The sequence below is a fragment of the Macaca fascicularis genome, chromosome 3, assembly GCF_037993035.2.
Source record: "Macaca fascicularis isolate 582-1 chromosome 3, T2T-MFA8v1.1".
Lineage (NCBI taxonomy): Eukaryota > Metazoa > Chordata > Mammalia > Primates > Cercopithecidae > Macaca > Macaca fascicularis.
Window position 1 is genome coordinate 687,152 of NC_088377.1, and position 18,768 is coordinate 705,919.

At 54.8% G+C, this 18,768-nt stretch overlaps 1 protein-coding gene across 25 annotated transcripts in view; it reads right to left on the minus strand.

Moving 5' to 3' along the window:
• The window catches only part of PCNT (pericentrin), a 120,201-nt gene that overhangs the window by 12,672 nt on the left and 88,761 nt on the right, over window positions 1–18,768 (minus strand). For 23 of the 25 annotated variants that reach the window (XR_010585170.2, XM_065540922.2, XM_074033827.1 and 20 more), the window contains 9 exons: window positions 15,544–16,251; window positions 14,018–14,120; window positions 10,194–10,348; window positions 6,539–6,643; window positions 5,355–5,528; window positions 4,556–4,751; window positions 2,984–3,206; window positions 2,557–2,707; window positions 1,055–1,741 (listed from right to left, as the gene is read on the minus strand). Coding sequence is in view for 23 of the 25 variants with exons in the window: in XM_065540922.2 (XP_065396994.1) it covers window positions 1,055–1,741; window positions 2,557–2,707; window positions 2,984–3,206; window positions 4,556–4,751; window positions 5,355–5,528; window positions 6,539–6,643; window positions 10,194–10,348; window positions 14,018–14,120; window positions 15,544–16,251 (2,502 nt within the window). In the remaining 2 variants the exon portion in view is untranslated. The remainder of the gene's footprint in view (window positions 1–1,054; window positions 1,742–2,556; window positions 2,708–2,983; window positions 3,207–4,555; window positions 4,752–5,354; window positions 5,529–6,538; window positions 6,644–10,193; window positions 10,349–14,017; window positions 14,121–15,543; window positions 16,252–18,768) is intronic. The other 2 variants (XR_012431846.1, XM_045387808.3) reach the window with 1 other exon arrangement.

Genomic DNA, 18,768 nt, shown 5'->3' on the forward strand with positions numbered 1-18,768 from the left:
GATTACAGATACACACTATCATGCCTAGCTAATTTTTTGTATTTTTAGTAGAAATAGGCTTTTGCCATGTTGGCCAGGCTGGTCTCGAACTCCTGACCTCAAGTAATCCGCCCACCTCGGCCCCCCAAAGTGCTGGGATTACAGGCGTGGGCCACCGCGCGCGGCCTGCTGTCATCACTTCTATTCAACATTGTTGAGTTTGTGCCACTGCAATCCAGCCTGAGTGACAGAATGAGACGCGGCCTCAAAAAATAAGTAAATAAATTTAACAAAAGTATAAAACTCATATTTTGAAAGCAATGGAACACTACTGAAATAACCTAAAGAAGACCTACGTAAACAGCTGGGCGCGGCGGCTCACGCCTGTAATCCCAGCAGTTTGAGAGGCCGGGGTGGGCGGATCACCCAAGGTCAGCAGTTTGAGACCGGCCTGGCCAACATGGAAAACCCCGTCTCTGCTAAAAATCCAAAAACTAGCCGGGCGCGGTGGTGGCGCCTGCAGTCCCAGCGACATGGGAGGCTGAGGCAGAAGAATCGCTTGAACCCAGGAGGTGGCGACTGCAGTGAGCTGAGATCACACCAGTGCACTCCAGCCTGGGTGACAGAGCCAGACCCCATCTCAAAAAAAAAAAAAAAACCTAATTAAATGGAGAGACACCTTCTGTAACCCTGGATCAGAAGACCTCATACTGTCCAGATGTCAATACTATCCAGAGCAATCAGCTCATTTAACACAGTCCCTAAGAAAGTCCCAGTGGCAGGTTCTGCAGAGACACAAACACCACTCCTCAGATTCCTGTGGAACAGCAAGAAGCCCCACAGAGCTGAAACTATCCTGAAAGGGAAGAACGAAGTTGGAGGAATCACTTCCTGATTTCAATACTTCCCAGAAAGCTACAGTGACAGCAGTGTGGTGCCAGCGTCGGGGCACACAGGCCAGGGCAGACCAGATCAGAGGGCCAGACATTCATCTCACGTCCCCCACGTGAACCATCCTAACTCCAATTGCTTATCGTTTCTAGATGTGGACGCCCCGCCGGCAGGCGGCTCTCACCAGCTTCTCCTTGTCTCTCTGCCACTTCCTCCACCGCTCCGCAGCCGCTGGGCTCTGCCCGGCCTCCGTGCTCCTCCTCGAAGCCTTGCGTCCTTCTTGCTCTTTCAACCGTGGGTGTGACTGCTCTAATTCTGCCTGCAACCACGCTGGCTTCTCCCTCTCTCTCTCCAGAGAGCATCTCAGCTCTCGTTTTTGGGTGTGCAGGGCTTCCACCGTCGACTTCAGGGTGGCACTTACCTCCTTCTCTCTCCTGAGCGCCTCACAGTGCTCCTGAGCCTCAGCTTCAAGCTGCTGCTGAGAACGCAGGGCTTGCTGCTGCACCTTTTCAAGCATCGCCTGCAAGTCCGCCACCCGGGACTTCTCGTCCTTCAGCTTCCGCAGCAGAGCATGATGGGCCTGTGTGTCCTGGTGCACACAAGCCTCCTGTGTCCTCTGGCTCAGCTGCTCAGTCAGGAGCCGCTCGTGCCGCAAGGCCTCTGACAGCTCCAGGGTGCGGCTCTTCTCAGCCGCAAGGTCCTTCTGGAGCTCGGAGAGCTGGCTCCGCTCCTGAGCCAGCAAAGCCTCGCAGCGTGAGTGCTCGATGCGCAGCTCCTTCTGCAGGTTGTCCTTGGCCGTCTGCTCGTGTTTCAGTGCCACACAGAGTCGACTGCTCTGAGCACGCTGTCCCTCCAGAGACGCCCGCAGCTCCTAGACAGCAAACACACACGATGGAAGACACCGAATCAAGCGGGAAAGCGTCTACACGGTTTTCCTGTCCACGTTTGTTTATATACTTTAGCTCAGCAGTTCTACCTTTTGAAATGCACCCTATTAGCCATATGTAGGGATAAGATTTTTTTGTTAGTTCATCAAGTAACAAAAAACCCTGACTGCGGAGATGATATACTCTTTTTGGAAGTGGTGTTGAGTAGCTGCACATACGCGTCCTGGGTTCAGAGATGTTCCCTGTCTGTCCCTCTCCAGAAAATGATTCAGAGATGTCCCCTGCCCGCCCCCTCTCCAGAAAATCGCTCCACCAAAGAGGCTCAGAGATGCACACCCTGCTTGCTAGGAACCACCATTTCCATGCTGTTGAAAGTCATAACCCACGGAACTGGCACAGACTTGCTTGGAAGCCACAGGATGCCTGCTGAGCCTCTGCCATACAAAGCAGAGGGCCCCCACCACCAGCCCGCCTAGTGCACAGACCTCTGAGGCTGCGCTCTGTCTGGATGGCCAGCGAGGAGGCTGTGTCCATCTCCACAGCAAGTGCTCGGGGACAGTGGGGGCTCTGAGCAGGAGTATCGTGCCATCACGGGTCATCGCACAGTATGCCCTGTGGTCGCTGCCACTACCCCAAGGTGCAATTTTACCTGAAAACACAGCCCTATCTTGCTACCTCACACTGCTGTCAACTGGGCACACTGCCATGAAGAACAGGAAAAGGAGGAGGAAAGAGGAACATGGCTTCAGGCTTCCAGTGGACTCGGCCCATGCCGGCTGCCTTGCCCTGACACCGTTACCTCCAGGGCCTTGGCACTCTGGCCCTCCCTCTGCAGGTGCCGGAGCTGCTCCTCCTCCAGTTGGCTCTGCAGGGCACGCCCCTTCCCCTGCTCACTCTCCAGCTCCTGAAGCGCGGCCTTCAGCTCGTTCTCCTTACTGCTCAGCATGGATCTGCGTGGAGACGTCAGAGAACACTCTGACCACATGGGCGAGAGTGTGCTCCCGGGGGCTGGGAGCTCCAGCAGGGGAGGCAGAGCCCTGCCAGGTCGCGCGCATGTGCTTCACCCTCCACCACAGGATTATCAACCCAGGCACAGCAGGGCGTGGTGCCTCTGGGGCTGCCCAACTGCGGCCCACCAGAGGTTCTGTTTCCCTTCATCCTCAAGAAAACCGTGGCCACAACGGCGAGACTCCTGCCAGTGTCCAGGGAAGGTGGATCAGGCGCACCTCAGCTGGAGGACCTCCTGCTGCACCTCGCAGAGGGACCGGGACAGCCGTTCACTCTCCTGCCTGCTCTCACAGAGCTCGGACTTCAAATCTCGCACCACACTCTGCTCCGCCGCCAGGAGCTTCTGCACGCCGTTTGCTTTCTCTTGCTCTTCACTCAGCGTCTTCTGCAAGTCGCCAGCGATGCACTTCTCCTGCTCTACTTTATAGACCAGCAGTTCAACTGAGAAAGACGAAAGAACAGAAACACAGGACCCCATGAGCTCCCCATGCTGCACACGTGACACCTGGTTAGAGACAGACTTATGGGGACGTGGGGTTTATCTGCTTCGGGAAGAAAGGAGGTTCTGTGGACTAGAAGCTTTCATTGCGGGTGGAACCAGGATGCTCCATTCTGCCCTCTGGGCCCATTTCCTTCCGGAGCCCACCCTCCTGGCCGGGAGCACACAGAGTCCAGGGGTGATGTAGCCCTGGAGCAGTCCTAAAACGCCACCCCACCCCCACTCACACCCTAAACTGCCTCCAACAGAGGAACTCCAGGCCAGGTGGCTTTACTGGAAAATTCTCCCAAAGTTTAACGAAGAAAGAACACCAATTCCACACAACGGAGGGCAGAGGGCTGCTTCCTAAATACTCCCACACCCCGTGGCACTGGCACTACCCAGCACCAAGACCAAAAGGCACAAAAGAAAACAGACCAGTGCCCCTCACGAGCACTCGGACAGTGCCAGCCTATCCCCCGCCCCCACGCCCCTCACGAGCAGTCAGACAGCGCCAGCCTATCCCCCGCCCCCACGCCCCTCACGAGCAGTCAGACAGCGCCGCCCCCCACGCCGTGCCCCTCACAAGCAGTCAGACAGCGCCAGCCTATCCCCCGCCCCCACGCCCCTCACGAGCAGTCAGACAGCGCCGCCCCCCACACCGTGCCCCTCATGAGCGCTTGGACAGTGCCGGCCCCAGCCCCAGAGAGCACAAAGGGCACAGGTGCTGGGACAAGGGCATGGGCTGAACTGCAAGGCCGTTCCCCTCGACAGAATCCAAGACTAGGAACAGAGGGCGCTTCCCCGAGCTGACCAAGGGCACCTGACCCCACATGCAAGGGTACGAGACCAGCTCCTGTCCCTAAAACTAAGAGCAGGGAAAGGCGTCTGCCCACACAGCGCACGAGAGAATGTGGGCAGGAAATGAAGAATCAATCGTTACTTATGCACAGATGACCTGAGCGTCTACATAAAAACTCCCAAAGAAGCTACATTAAATGTAGAAACCTAAAAGACATTCCTGAACTCTAGTGCGAGCTCCCAAGAATCTGCCAGCACTCAGAGCCCAACCCAGGCTCCTCTTGCCCACACCAGGCCCAGCAGTGAGGCCTCTGTGCTGGCCCCACTGGGTGCTGCCTGTCTCCAGGGTCCTTTCTGCTCAGTTCTATCAGCTGACTACCACGGCAACACTCAGGGGCTTGACCAGATGACGCCCTGTCACCACCCTCTGCTCCCAAGGCCACACAGGTGAGCCTCAGGTGGGCAGGTGCAGAGGCCGGGCCCCACAGGCAGTGTCGACAGGGGCACCCACCCTGCTTGCGCAGCTGGTGCTCCTGCTGGCTCCCACGCGCCTCCGCGCTGGTCAGGGCCGTGCACAAGTGCTGCAGCTTCTCCTGGTTCTGCAGGTGCACCATGCGCAGCTGGGCGCGCAGAGCCTGGATCTCGGACAGCAGGCTGCTCCGGTCCGGCAGGCAAAGCTGCTCCAGGGACTTTTCCTGCAGGTCTCCCTGGGGGCAGAACGGGAAAAGCAGCCTGAGCACCGGGCGGCCACCCCATATCCCGGCCTTCCCCGCGGCCTGCCTCTAACCCCGCTCCACCAGGGCAAGCCTACTGAGTCTGGGGTGGGTGCACAGTAGCTCCTGGGCCTCAGCTCTGGGGCCTGCAGGCGTCAGGGCTGGGCTGCGCCACCCTGCATGAGGCCTGCAAGCCAGTTACTCTCCACACTAGGTCTCCTCATGTGTACGCTGGCGGGGACAGGATTTACAGGGTCCCCGTGGCACCAACGCCACCCAGCCCTGCAAACAGAGCATCTCTCAACCCAGGAGGGGCTACTTGGAACAGAGAATGTTTCTTTAGCCGCTTATCTCAGAAGAGAGTGAGGCCATGCACCACGTGCATCACGAGCACACCGTCCGGTTACAGCTGCAGGTGGAGAAGTGCAGCACCCTGCATGGACTGAGTGTGAACGCCTGGGTGAGCCACAGCCACATTCCAGCAGTCAAGAGAAACACGCAAACCGAAATTCACACACAAAACAGTCTGTGTCACCCTCTCTGCCGGGGCTGGACCCCTGGGGTAAACTAAGGCCTGGTGGCAGAGCAGATACTCACCTGCTCACTGATGACCTTCTCCAGCCTTTCAAGCGGGAAGCTGTGACCCCCCAGATCTGAGCCACTGAGTCGGGGCTGCAGCTCAACCCCCTGTATCTCCGGCTCTTTTTCAAATGCCTCCTGCACAACCTGCAGAAGCTCCCCTCTCCAATCAGGGCACACGGTGGGCACGTCCTAAAGGATGAAGGAAGAAATGTGGCCTCCTCACAAATGCACCTGCATGCTTGTGCCCCAAAGTTTGCAGTGTGACTACATTTGGAGATGGGGCCTGCAGGTGATTCAGGGTAAATGAGGCCTCGTAAGAAGAGGAAGAGACACCAGAGCTCACTCGCTGTCTCCATCATGTGAGGACACAGCACGGAGGCACTGTCTGCAAACCAGGAAGGGCACCCACACCAGAACCCAACACTGTGGGCACCCTGATACCACAACAGGCGCAATCAATGTCTGCTGTTTAAGCCCCTGGTCTGGGGTGTTCAGTGGTGGCAGCTGAGCAGACTGGCAGCCGTTCACAGAAATGACCCTGACGGAAGAGAAGACACACACTGAGTGGCAGGAGGACAGGCCCTGGGGGACGAGTGCTGGCATGGGCCGAGTCCACAGGCCCAAAAGTCCTGAGCCCTTCTGCCCCACACACACCTCCACGTCCCACAGGGAACCTGCCCCCAGAGCCTGTGCCAGCTGTGGGAGACCAGGAGGCCTCCCCAGGGTTCTTGGACCTCAGTCTGTCTTTTTGGCCATGCTAAAGAAATCCTAGGCCAGGCATGGTGGCTCACGCCTGTAATCCCATCACTTTGAGAGGCCAAGGTGGGTGGATCACGAGGTCAGGAGTTCAAGACCAGCCTGGCCAAGATGGTGAAACCCCATCTCTACTAAAAATACAAAAACTAGCTGGGCGTGGTTGTGTGTGTCTGTAATCCCAGCTACTGGGGAGGCTGAGGCAGAGACCCGCTTGACCTGGGAAGGTGGAGGTTGCAGTGAGCCGAGATTATGCCACTGCACTCCAGCCTGGGAGAGAGAGAGCGAGACTCCGTCTCAAAAAAAAAGAAAAGAAAAAATCCTAGTCTTCACGTGGCCCTAAGGATGCGGCTGTTACTGCAAGCTCCTTAAATCCTTTGGAAAAGAAGTGTGTGAGGTGCAAAACAAAACTGCGTCTTTCCCCCATAGAGCAAGTCTTCCTGTACCTTGTCTCCCTTCCGGGGTGGGTGTGGCTCGCCAGTCAGGGGTGCAAGACCTTCTGACAGTGCCAGGATCTGGTGGCTCTCGTCACACACCATCTGCAGCAAAGCCTGTGGTGGGAAAGTGTGTCAGGAGGAGAGAGTCGCCTGCCACCCCACACAGCCACGTTCTACATCACCTGCAGCCCTGAGCTGCAGTCAGGGCTCCGTGAAGGGTGGGCAGCTGTGGAGAGGGAGGGCATCACCTCGGTTTTGTAGAGGCAGCACCCACTTCTCAAGCTACAAGGTTTTCAAGCCCACCTCCCCCGACCTTCAGAGAGACCACACAGAAGCCAGGCTTGGAGTGAATTTCTCTATTAGCTGCTCCAAAGATGGCCCTGCCACTTCCTCCACTCCACCTGCTCCCTGACGGGGACACCGTCACCCGTCTAAGCCTGGACAAAGCTCAGGGCAGAGCTTCAGGCCAATGTCCACAGCAAGGTCACAGACATATCATGCACTCCCTGCCCTCCTGGGATGCTACCAGGAGGCCACACGATGGCCACCCAGGAGGCCTCTATGCATGGTCCGGCCGAGGCCAGTGCCAACCACCAGCGTAGGGTGAAGCTGCCTGTGTCGGGCATGGGGAGCAGAGAAAACCATCCCCAACAGCCCTGCCCGAGGTCCCGGCCCACAGGTCTGTGAGCAGGAGGCAGCTGCTTCATACCACTAAGTACGCTGCAGCTGGTGTCTGGACACACACTTGACTCTCGCCAGAGGGGCGGAGGGACAAGCAAACGGCCCCATGGAGAAGCTGGTGTCACGACCAGCCCAGAGCCCAGAGCCCAGAGCCCAGATGCTCGGCACAGTCACCACCACGTGAGCACACCCCCAAGCACAGCACACGTCTGCATAAAAACCTGAAGAGAAAAAGAATCTAAAAAAGTCCAAAAAGAGGGAAATGCAAAATGAAGCAATGATGAGGCCTACGATGGGGTGTGATTGACTGAAAATATGGTTTCCTATAATTTTAATGACATGCCCAAAAAAGTCAAATATTAACACTAAAGTAGTAACACCAAATTGCATACTATGTTTACTTTAAAGATAATTATCTTTAACAACTGAAAACAATTTTACTTTAAACACAACGTATGTGGCATGGGATGGATGCAAACTAAGGTCTGCGGCAGAGCAGGGTGGGTGGGGGGAAGTGGGGGTGGGGGAGCGGGGCAGTGCCGGGGGGAGCGGAGATGGGGGAGGGGTGGGGAGCAGGGTTGGGGGGTCAGTGGGAGCAGGGCTGGGGTAGCAGGGCGGCTGGCAGGCCCGGAAGCTGCTCGGCCCCTCCCTTCCAGCTGCAGACGACAGCCATTTCCTTCTTTTCAATGTGCTTTTCTAGATCTTACATTGAGGAGAAAATGCATTTTAAAAAACATCTCTTACGAAGAAGAGATGCAGAGGCCCTGGGGCACAGCCTCCCACGAGGTGACGCGGGGCCCTCGCAGCTGGGGTCCCGTGAGGCCAGGAAGTGGGGCAGAGCCTGGTGGGCACCTTGGAATGTGGCCCGTGAGGCAGCCTGGGGGGTCCCACAGACACTATCACTGGGGCTGAGGTTCTGCCACCTCCACTCTCAGGACCAGGCGGCTCTGCCTGTCGGCGGGGGGGCGGTCCTCGTTTCCAAAGCATACCGTGCCCACTCACGGCTCAATTCCAGGCATGGCTGGAGGTGGCCAAGAGTGGCCAGGGCCCCACCTGTGCTCAGGACTCCTCAGCAGAGGTGCCATAGGGCCGCTACAGCGTCGACCACACTCTTGGCGTCTGTGGCTGCATCTGAGCAGCGGGTGTCCCCCATGTGCCTGGAGCCACCTCCAAGCAGGGCAAGCACCCAGCTCCACTCAGATCCCCACTGCCGCACCAGTGTGGGCACAACCCCGGGGCTCCGCACTCTAAAACACAGGCCAGAAATTAAGACAATAAAGGAAAACCCGGAGTTTGAAACAGTCTAAGACATCTGTGAAAAAATCTCCTTGTGATTTTCAACTGGACTTGGGACATTTCAAAGCTGTTCCCTGGACAGCAGCTCCTCCTCTTCCTCTCCCCCCCCACTTCACAGCTGCTGCCTCCAGGGCTACAGGAGTCCTTTCCTGCCTTTTTTGCTTTTCTTTTTAAATTATGAAACCTAAGTATGTTTCATAATTTATGATAACACTAGCAACCAAATTTATTCATTAAAATCAGGAATTCTAATACTAGGTTGTTTTCACAGGAAACACTAGTAGAAACATCTCCTTGATGTTTTATATTGTATAAAAATTTGAGGCCAGGTGCAATGGCTCACACTGTAATCCCAGCATCTTGGGAGCCTGAGGTGGGCAGATTACTTGAGCTCAGGAGCCCAAGACGAGCCCGGGTATGGTAGCACTCCATCCCTACAGAAAATACAAACATTAGCTGGGTGTGGTGGCTCATGCCTGTAATCCAAGCTACTTGGGAGGCTGAGGTGGGAGGATCATTTGAGCCCAGGAGGCAGAGGTCGCAGTGAGCCATGACTGTACCACTGGGTGACAGAGTGAGACTCTGTCTCACAAAAAAAAAAGAAATGCAAAGAAGAAATAAAAAACCAATTAAAAAAATAAATTATCTCCAATTTCCATGTTTAAGAAAGTAAAATAAGTTTTTTTTTAAATGAAAAAAAGAGGTTTAATTGACTCAGTTCTGACAGAGAGGGGTCTTACTACATTGCCCATGCTGGTCTTGAACTCCTGGGCTCCAGTGATCCTCCTGTCTCAGCCTCCCAAAGTGTTGGGATTCTAGGCATGAGCCACTATGCCCAGCCAAATAAAGTAAAACAAGTTTTTTTCTGAAAGCAGTAAGTCCTCACTTAACGTCACGGATGGGTTTTGGAAACCGAGACTTTGAAACGCATGTAAACAAAGGCAACCTCAGGGCCTGCGGAGACCACGGGAGCTGCGGCCAGCAGCACAGGAGTGTCCTTCCTACAAGGTCACTTTCCAGGAACCTAGGGGCAACGCTAAGTGAGGACTCACTGTGCAGTTTCAGAACAGGTTTCACTGAGGTGAAAACGGTTTTGTTTGGAAATGTGTTTACCACTTAAGTAGGACCCGCAGGGGCCTCGTTCTCTCACTCACTTGTTTGGCCAAGTTTTTGTCAATGGTTTTGCCATAAATGATCTGCTAAGCTGGGAGAGAAAAGAAAACCTACGAAAAGTTTCACAAAATTCTGCCTTCAAAGTTGACTCCAAGGAGTCTGAGTGGCTTCTCTCCCATCCTCTGAGGAGACCCCGGCTCTGTCCCAGAGCATCGGGGCTTCCAGAGCCTCGGCTTCTCTACAGGACGCAGGCGGGAGGGAGGCACAGGCCGGCTCTGTGGAGCGATACCACCCGCCCACGGGCTCACAGGAACCTCCCTGCCCGGATGGGAGGGGGTCACCTAAGGGGCCAGCACAGAGCTGGGCGGGCGGCTTCCGGGGCCACCGTGGGGCTGGGGCTGAGACCAGTCCTGCCTCATGTGAGTCATTAAAAGGCAGGTGCTCAGAGGCACCCAGGAAAGGCTGCCCCTCCCAGGCTCTCCCCGGCAAGGCAGGACGTAGGGCTTGGGGGTGCCCCGAGGCTGCACCTGGGGAGCTGTGAGGGCACCTGTGGAGCCGCCCCCGCCAGCCATACCTTCACGTGCTGCGGATGCACCTCCTTCTCCTTCATGGCTTCCGGCAGTGGCTGAGACCTTCCAGGGATGGCAGCAGGGGTCACAGGACCAGCAGCTGGAGCCTCAGGGCCTCCTGACCCCAGGCTCAGTCTTGCTCCAAAACCCGAGCCATCACCTAGAAACACCACAGGGTCAGGGTCCCCCCCACAGCTCTCCAGGGGGTTCCGCGGGGGACGTACTGCAGGGGCAGGGCAGGGGTGATTGGCCGGCAGCCCCAGCGACAACCATGCTGTGATTCTGCTCACGGAGAAAACACTGATGGGCCCCAAAAATACTTTCATAAAAACATAACCCCGGTCAGAATGACGCACGTCAAGTAAGAAAACGCAACTTCACAGGTTGAGTACATCACCTGAGTCCCCCATTCCGCGCCAGCCTTAGGGGTCCTCCACTCACTTCTCCAGACGTGGCCCCCAAAGACTCCACAAAACCCAGATGTCTTAGGCAAGCCCTCAAGAGCAGTGGGACGTGCGCGGCCTGCACCCTCCACGCCAGCCACAGAGCAAAGGCGGGCAGCGGACGGGGCATCCCCAGCACAGAGCAAAGGCAGGCAGCAGACGGGCATCCGATGACTGCTCAGGAAACACTGACTGTGCCTGCAGTGGGGTCCCTGCAGTGCAGCTCCGTGTCAGGAGGGCACAGGGCCTCAAGGAGGAAAATTCAAAACCTCCCAATGCACAGGGCCTGGTCCATCCCGGAGACCTGCAGCTGCGCCAGCCCACAGGGAGGGGGATGCTTTGGAAACCGAGGCAGGATCGTGTCAGTGACACGAGGCCCAGATGAGGAGGAGGCACCCTGGGAAAAGGGTGTTGGACTTTCCCAGCAAGAGGATGAGGATGCCAGCGAGACTGGGCTCCTGTGTGGACAAAGCTCCCCAGGGAGCCGAGGCTGCAGCACTTGGCACCTGGGGATGCCCCAGCACAGCCTGGTGAGCACAGAGCACACTGGGCAGGAGCAGAGGCCAGCAACGCAGGCAGAGGACAACCTCAGAGGATGATGATGACCCCCTCAGAGAAATAACGGGCACCTCATTCACAAAACGAACGAACAAAGTGCTTTTTGTGAGTGGCGGCAAGTGCCAAGAGAGCAGCACAAAGGCCTCAGGTGCGGTGAGAGGGTTGAGGGTGCTGGGTCGCTGCCTGTACCCCCCAAAATGCCTCAGGCCACCCCCTACCACCTACAAATCTTTGTGCCTAATCATGTTCCCAAGTCCTACTTCTGCCCTGTGTATCTCAAATAAAGACGACGACAAAGAAATCTTTGGGGAAATCATCTACTGCAGGCAGGTGTTTGAGAAATCCCAGAGGGTGAAGGACGCTGGCATTTCCCTGAGCCACAGCTCCTGTAGCGGCACCCACAGCGTGTACCAGGAACTGTGAGATGTGACTGCTGCAGACGCTGTTACCCAGTGCCACTGAGACATGGGTGCCCAGCACCGCGCCCGGCCCACTCCATCCAGAGGAGACCACAGCCAGCAGGTGCCACCAGCCGGTGGTCAGAGCTCCACGAGTCCAAGACCACATTCCCTGTTGTCCCACCGGACCCTGTGCCTTCAGCAAAAACCATGCTTCACCTCAGGGCCCAATACCTTCCTCCAGGTGCAGGGACTTCTCACCTGGCTGTGCCAAAAATAAACTCAAGAACGTCCCCAAAAAAGAAAGAAACCAAGGAGCTGAAGCTAAAGGAGAGAGGAACAGTTAGGATAAGAGAGTTCTGAGAAATTTAAAATACGAGCGCAGAAACAGAACGCTCAGCACAAACGTTGAAAAATAAAGTTCTAAAGAAAACCTCTTAGAAACGAGAACAAAAATAAAAGGAGTAGAAATAGGGAAAGAAGATTTGACAATCAATTCTGGAGGCCCGATATAGTTGAGTAACAGGATTTACAGAAAGAGAGAAAACCAAAGGAGATGTGATCGAAGGAAGGACGAACGAGGAAGAAATCCACCACCCTGACCACGCAGGCCCCTCCAAGGTCGTGCGTCACTGGAGGGCGCAGGCACAGAGGCGGTGGACAGGCACGCGGTACCTGAAGAAACATGACTTCCAACCCAAGAGCCAACTGACCGACGACCGTCAAGGAGAAGAGGAAGTTCTCACAAACAAGCACCTGCCAGACACCTTTTCTACAGAGGCCTCTGGGGACATGTTTCATTAAAAAATATGGGGCCTGCTGGGCTCAGTGGCTCATGCCTGTAATCCCAGCACTTTGGGAGGCTGAGGTGGGAGGATGACTTGAGCATGGAAGGTGGAGGCTGCAGTGAGCCGAGACTACGCCGCTACACTCCAGCCTGTGTGACAGAGCAAGAACCTGTCTTGAAAAATAAAATAAGGAACCATCGAAGGAGGACAAGGGGTCACCTGGGAGCCCCTGAGAGTTGGTGGGGAAGCACCTGCTGTGCTCGGAAGGCTCGGATGACACTCACCCGGACACCGTGTGCGAGGACCAGCAATGAAGAACACAGAAGAAACCAAGCCAAGAAAAACAGAAGTGGCTCGAGGGGGACACGTGCTCCCAGCGGCTCTGCTGGAACACGGGGCACGTCTTTGAAGGGCAAACCTCGGCTGTGACAGCACAGGGCGTGCGGACTGGACCTCGTGTGGCAAGGGGCGCATGGCGAGGGGCTTTGCTGCTAGGAGGGCTGAAGATGCTACTTTAAACAGCAAACAGGTTTTGAAAATAAAGCAAATACAAGAAGACATTTCTGGGAGTTGAACACGGGCATCCCCAGGGAGTTGCAGTCCTGAGTGGGGAGCTGGGACAGAGGCTGCTCAGGGAATGGTCCTCTCAGCACCCATAATTGTTACCCTGCGTGCTCACTACTCATCAAATAAATAAAAACAAAATTAAAAAGCTGCTGGCCCTACTCTGCAAATACTAAAATTTCCAATTAAATTGTGACTATGTTCTCAAAAATCACTAAATCACTGGAAAATTCAACAGATTTTTTAAAAAGAGCATCTCAAAAGGTGACTGACTTGTGAAAAGACAACAATTGTAGGAAAAGTTATGAAATTAAAAAAATTACGGTGTGGCAGGTAACTGCCACCACAACTGATCCAGCCAGGGCAACCAAGGGAGGAGGCTGAGACCAGTGGGCGTGAGCATGAGAGGGAAGAGAATACTCAGTCTCCACATCTCCCACAGGAGGAGGAGGAAGAAACCTGGCAGGCACCACCACAGACAAAGGCCCAGGTCAAGCCCACGCACCTCCCGCCATGAGGCCCGGGGAGACGCAGCCCCCTACACGCCATCGTGAGGACACACCACACAGTCAGCAGTCCCTTGGCTCCTCTCCAGGGCCGGTGCCCCGAAACCCACAGCACAGAGAGGGATGACCACCCCAAGGGGAGGGAAGGGCAGGGTGGGCAGGCAAGGCAGCAGAGCCTGGAAACATGGGGCGCGCCGCCCCAGTCTCCATCCCGCCAAAGACACCTGAACATAGCCTGTGAGCTGGGGTGTCTTTTCCATCAAGGACGCTACTGGGACAGTGGGCGAAATCTGAGCAAGGTCTGCAGCTGTAGCTGAGACGCCAGCCTTGGATCAGGGCGAACATTCCAGGGTGGAGTGTGACCTGGGCTGGCAACCTTGGCTGTGTGAAAGGTACAGGTGTGTTTTCAGAGTCTAGAGGCCCCAGGTGCACGCCTGACAAAGCGCAGAGCCGGGGTGGAGGTCAGTGAGGGGCAGACGCAGAACCGGGCGAAGGATGCAGGAATTCTTTGACTATTTTCTGATAGGAAACCACTGAAACAAAAAATGAAAAAAGAAAGATAACCAACTCACTTTTCTCACTTCCATCAGTTTTCCCTTCTAATCCAGGAGGAGGAGAACTTAATGTTTCTTGAGAATCAAGAGATGTTGTGATAAAATCTTCGACATCTTTCTCCTGTTCAGATACAGAGATTTTTAAATGGTCATAAATATTGAGTAATTACATCATAGAGCTGACTCTGCCAGGTGAAAACTTCCAAAGGCCTGAATTTATCTTCCCACATAGACCCCAAATGAAACAACTCAAAACTGGTGAACACATGCAGGTGTTCCAACAATTTAATCAGATTCCAACAATTTATTTTTTTAAAAAAAGCATTGTTTATTCCAACAATGCTTCCAACAATTTCATCAGATTCACGCACAGCTCTTTAGGAATATTTTAATGGAGCCAACAGCAAATATTTCAGATTTCAATTGTTTTACATGAAATGATAGTATATGGATTTTTCAGAGAATATGTATCTGCTAATTATTTTTTGAGGGAGGATCTTACTCTGTCACCCAGTCTGGAGTGCAGTGGTTCCATCTCGGCTCACTGCATCCTCAACCTCCCGAGGTCAAGTGATCCTCCTGCCTCAACCTCCTGAGGAGTTGGGACCATAGGCAGCACGATCGCGCCCAGCTGACTGTGTGTGTTTTGTAGAGATGGGGTCTCACCGTGTTACCCAGCCTGGTCTCAAATTCCTGGGCTCAAGCAATCCTCCCGCCTCAGCCTCCCAAAGTGTTGGGACTACAAGTGTGAGCCCAACTGTATCTGATTTTTCATTTTATGTTACTCAAGATACACAAAATCCCAAAATGATTATGTTAGAAATAATATGATCTAACTCATAAATTATTAAAATTAATTAGTATATGCGAAACCTGTAAAAATATGAAGCATTTCCGGCTGGGCACGGTGGCTCAAGCCTGTAAGCACTTTGGGAGGCCGAGGCGGGTGGATCATGAGGTCAGGAGTTTGAGACCAGCCTGGCCAACACCGTGAAACCCCGTCTCTACTAAGACTATAAAAATTAGCCGGGCGAGGTGGCGGCGCCTGTAGTCCCAGCTACTCGGGAGGCTGAGGCAGGAGAATTGCTTGAACCTGGGGAGGCGGAGGTTGTAGTGAGCCGGGATCGCGCCACTGCACTCCAGCCTGGGTGACAGAGCAAGACTCCGTCTCACAAAAAAATAAAATAAAATAAAAATAAGCAGCATTCCTAAAAATAAATCTAAAAAACCATTCTGGAAAAAGAACCCTATGCCCATCACACACGAAGACGTGTCTGCGGCTGTGCCTGCTGGTGTCCGTGTCAGTGGAGAAGCATGCCCAGGGTACGTCTGAGGCGGGCAAATGCATCGCAGGCATTTTAAAAATACCTGAACAACTGACATAATCTAAACGCTCCCATGATGCCAGTCCTGCAGAGCTGGCCCCACACAGGACTGCGAGGTGTGCGCTGTCAGGAGGTGAACAAACAATGGCAGCTGCCGTGGCGCCGGGCAGGCCACATTCCCACGGGAACAGCAGGTCTAGGAGCAGGGCAGGCACCTACCACAGCCGTCCTCTGCACACGGTGGTCATCAGCTGGCGGAGACTCAGCCCACTGCAGGGCCAGCGCTGCTGCGGACACACCTGGGGAACAAAGCAGGCCCGGCCCCTGGGGCTGTGGTAGTGAGGTGTCCGCCCTGTCCCACAGGGATGTGTCGGCACTGCACAGGCTCAGGGCTCCTGAGTGGGGTGTCACAGGGAGGCTGGGCCGGGGCTCCAGGGTCCAGTCTTTCCTGAGGACCTCAGGGGAGCTCCAGGAAGACAGGTCCAGCATCCCGACCGGGCTCTTCCGGGGCCCAGCCTCCGCAGCGTGGCTCTGGTGGCAGGAGCCACCAAGTATGCTGGTTGGTGAAGAAAGGGACCTGTCCTGACATTCTGACTTTTCTTGAATGGGAGAATCTGGCATTTCATCTGGTATCAAGGAATCCCGATTTTTGATAACATCAGTTACACCCCCCGTGGCTGCACTGGCGTCACACGCATCTGTGGGGGCTGATGTGTCAGGCTCTTCGCCGTCACAGGAACCATCACTCCAGCTGCTCTCCAACAGGTGTGCCGAGGCCAAGGGCCATGGAGATTTGGCATCGGCAGCATCCACATTCTGGAAGGTCATGGAATACAGCAAACGGTTCAATTTTTCCTGAAGTTGTTTCACCTGAGCTATCAGATCGACCTTCTGCAGCTGACAATCTTCCAGTACTTTTTCCTTACCCTGCAGGTAAAACAGAACAGGCACACGGTGGAACGCCCGGCTTACCAGGAGTCGCGCCTGTCTGTCTGGTGTTGATGGCGGATTTCGGGGAGTTTCGGAGCACTCGGGCGATTCCACAACGAGCCCTGCACATTTCAAGTTTATTTAATTCTCTGAGAAACAGAACCAAGACTTACATCTCTTTGCTTAAAAGGCAACTGTCATAACCTATTTCTGCGGTGACTGAGGACACAAGTTTCACACAAGGGAAAAAGGATGGGAAGGTTCTATATCTGAGCACCGAAAACACAAAATTGCGGTTTATGTGATGAATCTGGAGTTTCTTTGTGTGTAACTTCTAAGAATCTGGCAATCAGCTCAGGCAGGGCTGAGCTTTCTCTTAAGAATTTTAAAAAATGAGCCAGGTGCAGTGGCTCACGCCTGTAATCCCAGCACTTTGGGAGACCGAGGTGGGTGGATCATGAGGTCAGGAGTTCAAGACCAGCCTGGCCAAGATGGTGAAACCCCATCTCTACTAAACACACAAAAATTAGCCGGGCATGGTGGCGGGTGCCTGTAATCCCAGCTACTCGGGAAGCTGAGGCGGAGAATTGCTTGAACCCAGGAGGTGGAGGTTGCAGTGAGCCAAGATCTCGCCACTGCACTCTAGCCTGGGCAAAAAAAAAAATTCAAAGAAACGTTCCTGTCGTGAGGGCCTCAAGACCGTTTGCTGCAGGAGATGTGGAGGGCTCTCCACCAGAATGTATTTCCCGAGAGCACGTGACAAGCACATGAACCAGGTTCACGGGTCTCCTCAGAACTGCGGGCCTAGGCCCGTCCTTCCCTGATTTCTACGGAATTCAGAATCTTTCAGGCTCTAAACGCCAATGAGGTGCACGCAGTGTGGACCCAGGAACAGGCGTGGCACCTGCACTCATGCAAGACACGTCCCAGTGACAATCTCAAGGGCTGCGAGGGGCTCGGGTGAGCCCACATCTCAGCAGGCTTCAGCACCAAGCATGCTTCGGTGCCATACTTGAGACCATAAAATACCCACCCAGCACTTCTGGTGTTAGAGCCTCTGGGTTTCAGAGCCTGGAGGAGTAGTTGGGGCACATTTAGCCAACATCAGGGAGGAGGGGGAAGAGGAGGAGGAGGGTGGGCAGCTGTGTATCCAGGAGGAAGAGAGTAGGTGGCTGTGTGTTCAGGAGGAGGAGGAGGAGGAGGAGGGTGGGCGGCTGTGTGTCCAGGAGGAGAAGGAGAAGGAGGAGGGTGGGTGGCTGTGTGTCCAGGAGGAGGAGGGTGGGCAGCTGTGTGTCCAGGAGGAGGAGGGTGGGCGGCTGTGTGTCCAGGAGGAGAAGGAGAAGGAGGAGGGTGGGCGGCTGTGTGTCCAGGAGAAGGAGGGTGGGCGGCTGTGTGTCCAGGAAGAGGAGAGTAGGTAGAGGAGGAGAAGGGTGGGTGGTTGTGTGTCCAGGAGGAAGACAGTAGGTGACTGTTATGTCCAGGAGGAGGAGGAGGAGGAGGGTGGGCAGCTGTGTGTCCAGGAGGAGGAGGAGGAGGAGGGTGGGCGGCTGTGTGTCCAGGAGGAGGAGAGTAGGTGGCTGTATGTCCAGGAGGAGGAGGGTGGGTGGCTGCGTGTCCAGGAGGAAGAGGAGGAGGAGGGTGCATGGATGTGTGTCTGGGAGGAGGAGGAGGACGGGCTGGGTGGCTGTGTGTCCAGGGGGGCTGTGCTGGGCCTTGGACTAGAGGAGGCGAGGTGCAGACAATGCATCAAAAGGTGCCATCTGTGGCCGGGCGTGGTGGCTCACACCTGTAATCCCAGCACTTTGGGAGGCTGAGGAGGGCTGATTACCTGAGGTCAGGAGTTTGAGATCAGTCCGGCCAACATGGTGAAACCCCGTCTCTACTAAAAATACAAAAATCAGCTGGGCATGGTGGTGTGTGCCTATAGTCCCAGCTACTCGGGAGGCCGAGGCTGGAGAATCGCTTGAACTCAGGAGGTGGAAGTTGCAGTGAGCCGAGATCATGCCACTGCACTCCAGCCTGGGTGACAGAGCAAGACTCTGTCTCAAAAAAGAAAAGAAAAAATAAAAGTGCCATCCGCACCTGATGCGCCCCGAGGAGAGGGCAGCTCCTGCGCAGGTGTTTCCGAGGGGGGCACTGAGGACTCGCCCCGGTGCACTGGGTGGGAGAAGCACCAGTACCCGCTCTTCTCACTAAATCTCAACTCCGCTACGATTTGAGATTGTCAAGGTGCAACCTCCTTCCTCAGGGAAAAGAACTGTCAGCTTTTTTTCAAGTGACAATATGGAGTGAGATGAACACATTAAAAAAATAAATCTGAAGCCTTTCAAAGTAAACCAGACACTGGCCATCAAAGTCCTGAGCTGAGGTGACGCCCATGGGGGCAATGTGGTCCTCCCATGAAAAGACAGCCCAGAACTAACCCTGAAGCACAGTTAAATCCATTTGTATCAATTAAAAGAAAAAAACCCAACTGATTGTTTCTAGAAAGTGGCTTCAATGGAGCATGTAGGA